General features: G+C 29.3%; 1 protein-coding gene across 1 annotated transcript; it reads right to left on the reverse strand.

The window, feature by feature from the left end:
• Positions 1–445: 445 nt before the first annotated feature.
• Positions 446–3,198, reverse strand: LOC108686124. Its single transcript, XM_018191227.1, has 4 exons — positions 2,804–3,198; positions 2,430–2,699; positions 1,047–1,262; positions 446–877 (listed from the first exon to the last, which is right to left on the reverse strand). Exons 1-4 carry the CDS (start codon positions 3,062–3,064, stop codon positions 446–448), a joined length of 1,179 nt encoding a protein of 392 aa, XP_018046716.1. The 5' UTR covers positions 3,065–3,198.
• Between the last annotated feature and the right edge of the window lie 5,641 nt (positions 3,199–8,839).

Raw genomic sequence — 8,839 nt, forward strand, 5'->3', positions numbered from 1 at the left:
TAAAAAATGTATCATAAAAAAAATTATGTATTTAATAACTTTAAAAACAAATAAAGAATTTTTAAGCTGAGCTATATAAAACAATAACGCTTCCTTTTAAATAAAAGTTACAGAAATAATAATATAAAAATGTGGGATTTTGAAATTTATAATAAAATGAATAACACGACATATCATAAATTGAGCAAGTATTTGTATGAATATCCTACTTACATAATATATTATATGTAATATACAAGAATACATACTCCTATAATAAACAATTTGAATTTCAGTAAAACACACATTTTCAATAATTAAAATATTACAAGCATAAAACAAGAAAAATTAAACAAATAACGCAAAATAATGTAGGAATTAGTACTTTTTATATCACTACACTTTTATATATACACAATTTCATTTGATCTTACATTGAGGTAATAAAAGGTATTTTTATACTTTTTTAATATGGCACGCGACAATCACTTGTAGTTATCATAATGGGTGCTTGATTAGACTTTTTTAAACCGAGAAAATCTAAAAATACTTCATTGGATTTTGTGACTATACCGAATGTGTCCCCAACATTTTTTAATAACATGAGATCGCTTAATTTAATGTGTGCATCATTTTCTTCATTTTTCTTTGAATCTAAATTCTTTAAGTTTATGTTCGATAGAGTAGAAATATTTTTTTTCGATTGAGTTTCAGCTTTTTCTAAATCAAGTGCATGTTGCGCTTGTATCTGACCCAATTTTGCTGCTCTGGTGAAATAAGTGCGCGCAATATCAATATCAATTGATAAACCGCCCCTTCCTTGGGCATGAAAAACTCCCAAATTATATAATGCATCGGCATGATCATGGGCCGCGGCATCATTGTAATATTTTGCAGCCTGCAGGCAAATTATATTTTTTTATATTTTTTAATTTCATATAAATGTCTAAATTATCTTTTTTTATCTTTGTGCAAAGATAAAAAAAAAAGATCGAAAAGATTCAAGTAAATGAAGTATTTAAAGTTGTTTCTTGCATTTCTGAATTTTTGATATTATTTAGATGTACCTTTGCTTGGTCTGCCAAAGTTCCAATGCCTAATTCGTAACATAGACCTAAATTGAACATGCTTCCGGGAGATGATAATTTAGCACCCGCAGAGAAATGTATTAAAGCATCTGCATAACGTTTTTCTTCTAAAGCTTTAATACCAAAACGAAGTTCATATTCTCCTATTACTATATTATGAGTTTTTGTAAATTCATCAGAAGCTTCTTTGAATGCCTAAGGATATAGAAAATTGATAAAATCTATATGTATAAATATAAATTTTTATACTTAGTCTCCTTACACATAGAAAATTAAACATTTAAATTTATTTAATTAAATAAATTTTTAAGGAGGTTAAGAACATAAAACACATGTATTAATATTTACGCTTTAAACAAATTACATACATGTGAAAGTTCCTAATATTCTGTTTTTATAGAGCAACACATTTTTATATATTTTTTATTTTATTTGATTTTAGTTTTATTATTATAAGCAAAAATTTTAAAAATAACAAAAATTTTAATTTTTTTATATAAATATTTTAAATACTAAAAATGACTTTTGCAAAGTTTCATTGAGATTCACAATTAGTTTATAACAAATGAATATTTTGTTTATTTATTGAACAATTAATGTCTGCATCTCAATATAACTTTACACAAATATTTTTGAATTCATAAAAACTTATATTAAAAAATTGAGATTTTTATCATTATTTTATAATACATTTTCATATATTTCTATTAGAGTACAAATTTAAAAAAATATTACTTTTTATTGAAATAACTTTTAATCCAGATGATCAACTGTTTTTAATTTTTTTGTATTACTTTTAAATGCAATTTAGAATAATTTTTTCAAATAATTCTTAACATATTGCATTTGCCTTACAGTCTCCTTAAAAGAAATTTAAGAAAAAACAGAAGAGAAAAAATAAATGTATAAGACATCATTCATTTATTCTATAATTTTTGGAACGTACTTCGTCAAATATACATTTAATATAAATTATATCTTATTTACAAAAGATACAAAAATAACAAGTAACATGAATGATAATGTATGTGAATATTAATTATCTATTATTTGCACAAGTTATAAAGATAATATTACAATAAGTATAATATATATCGAAATAAGTAAATAAATGTTTGCTGAAAATATCTTCAAGTTTCTCAGAGAATAAATAAGTGCATTCTATATATTTATTTAGTAATCACAGAATCAATATAAAAGACAGCAATAATGAATTATAATAAATCATTTTTGCATAAAATATTATATTACTTTTTGAAAAAATTATTTAAAAGAAATATAGACTGTTATAATTTCTATCTTAATTCAATTTTCGCTTATGTATCATTACAAAGTATAATGTCTGCAAAATAACATCCTCACCTCTTCAATGGTGATAGGACCAAATGGTTTTTCTGCAGTCCATTGTGAGTTTGAATCCTGCAGGTTAGAGATTTTTTTGCTAGTACCGACACAATTGGTAACTGGCAAGATTTGTCTTGGATGTAAATTTAATAATTGCGTAAGTATAAATGAAACTCCAGAGTAATCATGCAATTTGTTTTTCAAGGTCTCAGCGCTATCTCTGTTAAAGATTCTATTGCGGAGACAAAGTGTTTGGCATACAACCCATCCAGCTGCTAGTACACTAGACTAATAAAATATAAATTACACATTAATAACAAAGACCTTTTTAATATAGCCAAGAAATGTTGTATAACATCGCAACAAGTTCTTATTTGAAGACATTTATTTACCCAGCCAACAGCTTCTGTCCAACTGTGCTTGGTATTCCAATCAGAATCACGTCTGTTGTTCTTAGCACCGGCATTTTTAGTCGATCCGCAAAAACCTTTATCATAAGTGATAAAAACTGGTGGAAGAAATTTTTGTTGGCACGTCAGGCTTGTTTTGACTTCGTTCTTCGCATTATCTTGCGATGACTGCGAATAAACGTTGGTGCGACAAACTCGTCGCTCCAATGTTTCTCGAATTCCACGAAATACAACTTTCCACATTTTTTTCTTCTTTTTATAAATATTATAAAGAAATGTATTTTATGTGAGTGAATACTCAGCTATAAAATCGAGGTAAAGACAGATAAAGACACCTTTACTACTCTCTACTAAGAGAGATCTGCGCTGATCTCCGACATGCGCTACATTAAAAGAAAATGCACTTTGAAGCATAAATCAAAGAAAACAGACAGATCCTTTTCATACCAAATAGTAGGCTATTATTCGGCTGTGTTCCAAAATTCACTACCAGCGCTGAAAATCTACAATTTATGTTACATATATTATACATTTTCAGTACACATTGGCAGTGAATTTTGGAATACAACTTTTGATGGCTGTGTGTTCAGCAGAAAAAATAGCATTGCAACTGTGTAAAATTATTCAATATGATTGGTTTATGCACTTAAATCCAGTGAGGAACTAAGAACAAAACCAATTATATTAAAAAATTTTACAATAATTGTAAAGCTGTCTTCTTTGCTGGATATCAATTGCTGGATATGAAACTTTATTTCTAGGGTGAAGAGTAAAAATTGTTACCATTGAAGTTAATGGAAAAAATTTTCACTTTTCATCCTCAAGAAAAAAGTTTCATGATCGATATCCTGAACGCAGCCATAGTCCGTTCTTATTTTATAAATCCGTAATCTTTTATTAAGGTAAAAAGCTGACTTAGGCCCTGCGCATAATGGAAGAAACGTTAGGGCTATGTTCCAAAACTTCCTCTCCGTGGAAGATTTTACTCTATATGCTATAGTATACGTAATGTGTACTATATTTAATACTATATATTTCGAGCAAAATTTTCCTCGGAAAGATAGTGGAATGTAGCCTAGGAATAGGAATTAAGATTTCAACCTATCAGAAACCGTGTATTCCGGTATCTGATTGGTTAAAATCTTAATATTTATTCTTGTTCCTAATATTTGTATTATCGCAGGCTAATCTTAAGACAGTGTTTTAGGTCCTGCGCACAACAGAAGAAATAAGGAATTAGAAATAAAGAATAAACGATTTTAACCTATTAGAAATCAGATACAACGGAATACACACAGCTTCTGACAGATTAAAATCATGTTCCTTATTCTTAATTCCTTATTCCTGCTGTTGTGCATAGACTTATGACTCCTTATGACTTAAGTCTTATATCTTTAATAAGCCCTTTAATAATCTACAATCGATTTTTAAGCCTTAAGGCATAAGGAATGGAAATCACAATCAACTATTCTCCTCCGTATTCGATTTGTAGTTGGTCAATTTCTTACGGCTTAAGGTTTAAAATACCTATTGTAGATCCAGACTAAGACGCACAAGAACTATGTTACGATTTATGTCTTAAGCCGGTTTTACATTAGTTGCAAGCTGATCGCAAGTTTGTTGCGACAGTTAATCTGAAGCTTGCATTTTGAAATCACCTCTTCATATTGGTATTCATAGTTGCAACAAATTTGCGATCAGGGGATCGATTTTGTATATTCAAACAAGGTGAAAATTACAAAAGCAAGCAAATTTACTAGATTGACCAATGAAATAATCAGTATTCTAGTAAATTCGCATTTTTATAATTTTCACCTCAAGATACAGAATCGATCCCCAGCTGGCAACTAATATAGAACCGATTTTAAAGATATATAAATATCTTCATACCTGGTTTATGCTTCGATCTAGGGCTGTCACACGCAAAATTGCGCAACAGTGACCGTAAGACGTTAACTTAAACTCATGAGCCAATCAGAATATTGCTTTAGATCTAATGGAAATGGAAATAACAGTAAATTTATCCATAACCTCGCCACCAATAAGGCGAATATAAACAGATCGAAATTAACCTTATGAATAAATTTACTGCTATTTCTATTTCCATTAGAGTATGTAGATCTAAAGCAGTATCCTGATAGGTTCATTGGCTTAAGTTCACGTCTTCGGGTATCCATATAAATTTGTATAGCCGCATAAAGAAAAATTGTATATGCATATAGAAAATTATCCAACCGCATTTCCCTTATAAAGTCGCACGTAAAATGATTGGATAATTTTCGTTATGCATACGTTTATGCGGCTATGCAAATTTATATTGAATATACTCATAAGGTTACTATTACAGAAATTTTGTTTGTAGTCCTAACTACTGAATCACTGACAAGATACTATTAAAGTCGTCCCAATTTTCGTGATTATCAGGGAGAGAGGGGGGGGGGGGAGCGAAGATAATTAAAGAACAATGACAATTAACAAAAATTTATGATCATTAATATAAATATTTCGATAATATATTATTAAATTCGTGATTTTTTATTATATAAATGCTATATAAATAAGTAAGCATACTTTTAATGCTACAATATCTTATAATGATTTTGGATGGGATGCACTGATGCATATAAAGATCGTTATACAATGAAATAGCGATTTCGGCTGGGATGCACCGGCTGCACATTTCGGGTGTCGGTGCAACTAGTGTGTTCGACTGGTTGAATGGTGCAATTCCTTGCCAGTGTCGCATATTCGTCTGGGCTCGGTATATCGTACAAGTATACACAAAGTGGCCCCGATAAATTTGTTGGAACCAATTGGTGTAATTGTTGGGCTTGGTACTTTCATGAAACGCTGAAAAACAGCTTGTGGGTGATTATGTGGTATTAATTTTGTCGCTAGTGTCTGATTTTGGGTGCGGTTCACTTGATGCTACAAACACTTCGAAACGCTTTTATTTGACCAAATGGAAGAAAGAATTTTATCTGACCAATCAAAAAATGCTACGAAATATTCGTAGCAGCAAGTGAACTGTAGCCAGGCATAGCTTTCATTTGAAAATTGACATCCAATCACCTATAGCCAATTTTAATTTTATGAGTGATTTATATGTATTCATGGAATTTTTGATCATCGTCATCAAGTGACGATGACGAATTAATATTGACAGAACATAAAAAAAGGCAGAGCGAAAATAAAAAATTACATTGAAGAAGTCGTGCGAAAAATGTACAATGAAACAGTGTACGATGAAACAGTTTTGCAGGTTAAATTAAAACTATAGTAATATAATGTTTAATATTTATGTTTAATATTTAATGTATGTTTTTATTATATATTTACAATATACTTACTCCTACTACTCGAAAAGGAAGCCATCGCAATAAAATCGGGATAAATGTGGCCGTTTGCATTCCAAAAAAGCACAAAGAAGGAAAAGAAGAAAATAAGAGAGCCTCACAGGGAGAGAGTGACAAACTGCATAATGTAATTTCCTCCTTTGATTGGGTATGGGCATCAAAGTTCCAAAGGCATGGAAGAGATTGGAGAAAACTAGTCATCACCCCGTGATGTCTTGATTGGATGTGATGCAATTTGTCACTCTCTCCCTGTGAAGCTTTCTAGTGAAGAAACTCTGTCACCTCAAACCGAATAGATTTGTCGAAAATCGTGAATGACAAACAGTCGAAAATGGCAAAACTATTCTTCAAATACTGGACACCTGCAACGCGATCAGTATTATAGAACGTAATAAGGTTTATATTTCATGAATCTCGTGTTCGTTTGACGAAACATACACTGCCGCGGTGATAGGTATTAACAGTGCACGTTGGTGTTTCCAGCCGAAATCGCTATTAGTTCGTATAATCGTGCTACATTCACAAACTGTGGATCAGAAATATTCATCTTACATGCGCGTGATTTATTTCACTTATGTCCACTTTCACCATAGTAGATTAATTTTAATCTCGGTTCAATTTAGTCTTCGTCTTTTTCTGGTTCTAAAGAGAATTAGAAAAAGAGGAAGAGTAAGTTAAACCGAGATTAAAGTTAATCTACATTGGTGGAAACGGACATTAATTTTTCTAGTTTTAAAAATCAGAAAAAAACAGAACCCAGCAAACGAGAATGGATTAAAATGGATTGAAATTTTTTCTATCCGAATGCATATTTTAAATAGCAAATACTCTTTTTTGGATTTAATTGAATTCAATTGGATTCAATTAGGTGCAATTGGATTGAAAAACTGCATTTCCTATTCAAAATTTTGAATTGAACAGTATTCACAATGCACTGAAAAAGCTAATATTATTTTTAGATTGAAAGGTATAGAGATATGCTCCATGCAATTCCTACAAATGAATAAAAATGCATTCAAAATTGAAAAGCATCCATTTTAACATTCGTGAATCAATATTTTTGAAAAACTGAATCCATTTCAATTCATTTCAATCCATTCTCATTTGCTGAGAATTTAGCAAAAACGAATTATAGAGGCCTTCCGTCAACTTTATCGGCGGTCCTCTTTTCTTTGTAATACGCCATAAAACAAACAAAGTACTAATAAATTTAGTAGCCCGTTATTGTAGCCCAACAAACGAGAATGTAAATGAATTGAAATGGATTCTGATTTTCAGAAATATTGATTCACGAATATTAAAATGAATACTTTTCAATTCTGAATGCATTTTTATTCATTTATAGGAATTGCATGCAGCATATCTCTATGCCTTTCAATCTAAAAATAATATTAGCTTTTTCTATGCATTGTGAATACTGTTCAATTCAAAATTTTGAATAGGAAATGCAGTTTCTCAATCCAATTGCATCCAATTGAATCTAATTTAATCCAATCGAGTTATATCCAAAAAAAGATATTCGCTATTTAAAATACGCATTCGAATGAAAAATAAAAAAAAAATTTCAGTCCATTTTAATTCATTCTCGTTTGCTGGGAGGTAAGTATATCTTTAATTTATTTTTTTTGTTTTTATATCTAATTATTTTATTGTATTTCGCTAATTGCAATAATTTTTTAAATATTATTCTTTATTGTATTATCCTTTATAAAATTCGAATTATAATAATTATTTACAATATAATATACAATTATCAATGCTGTTCAAAATGTAATAAAAATGATAACATAAGAATATAATTAACAAATTTTTTTAATGCGGGATTATATGAAAACATCGAAAATACATACGATAACAATGAAATATTGATAAATGCAGAAGAAATACTAATAACAATTAGACCGTATTTATTATAAATTATTTACAATTAATTAAATATTTACTAATAATTTGCGAATATAAAATTTAATAATATTGCGACAAAAAAATCATTAATATATTTATAACAGCACTTTCATCGCATTCAAGATAACTGTCTCAATAATTTCATATTAAAATCCCTTCGCCTCGTGGTATGCTGATTAATATCCGATACAAAGAAGAAACTTCATAGTGGAAAGCGAAAAAACTTAATTTATTCTAATTCGACATAAATTTTACAAGATCCGTTTGCAAAGAAAAGTTAAGCAATCCGTCAAATACCAGTGACCTTGTTACTACTGCGGTGTGAATCTCGAATCTTTCAGACTACGTAACGATAGTGATAATTTAGCATGTCAATTACAATTACAATTATTTTTATCACATCTTTAATATAATATTAAAATTCGCGAGAAAATATGTTCTGCCACACGTGACTAAAAAAAGATCATCTCTTATTAAAAATAAACGGATAGAATGATTTCCTTATGCAATAGTGAGTACGAAGGAATACATTTAATAATAATAAAATACATGCATTATTATATTTTTTATATGTATGGGTACAAAAATTTCTCGAGTACCGACTGTTCGAGATGAGCCGAATCTGATAATAACGGGATTTCAAAGAATATTTACACTGAAAAAATTTATTATATAAAAAAATTTATTATATAAAATTTAACAACTTGTTATTTTTCAAAAATTGCAATTATTAATATCCCGCTAATATGACGGTATC

Source organism: Atta colombica, unplaced genomic scaffold (assembly GCF_001594045.1).
Source record: "Atta colombica isolate Treedump-2 unplaced genomic scaffold, Acol1.0 scaffold164, whole genome shotgun sequence".
Lineage (NCBI taxonomy): Eukaryota > Metazoa > Arthropoda > Insecta > Hymenoptera > Formicidae > Atta > Atta colombica.

Excerpts from the sequence above, each read along its gene's own strand:
- LOC108686124 (XM_018191227.1), bottom strand. The coding sequence starts at position 3,064 with ATGTGGAAAGTTGTATTTCGTGGAATTCGAGAAACATTGGAGCGACGA. Across the intron at positions 2,700-2,803 it reads GGACAGAAGCTGTTGGCTGG|TCTAGTGTACTAGCAGCTGG; the intron begins GTAAATAAATGT and ends ATATTTTATTAG. Across the intron at positions 1,263-2,429 it reads GTCCTATCACCATTGAAGAG|GCATTCAAAGAAGCTTCTGA; the intron begins GTGAGGATGTTA and ends CTATATCCTTAG.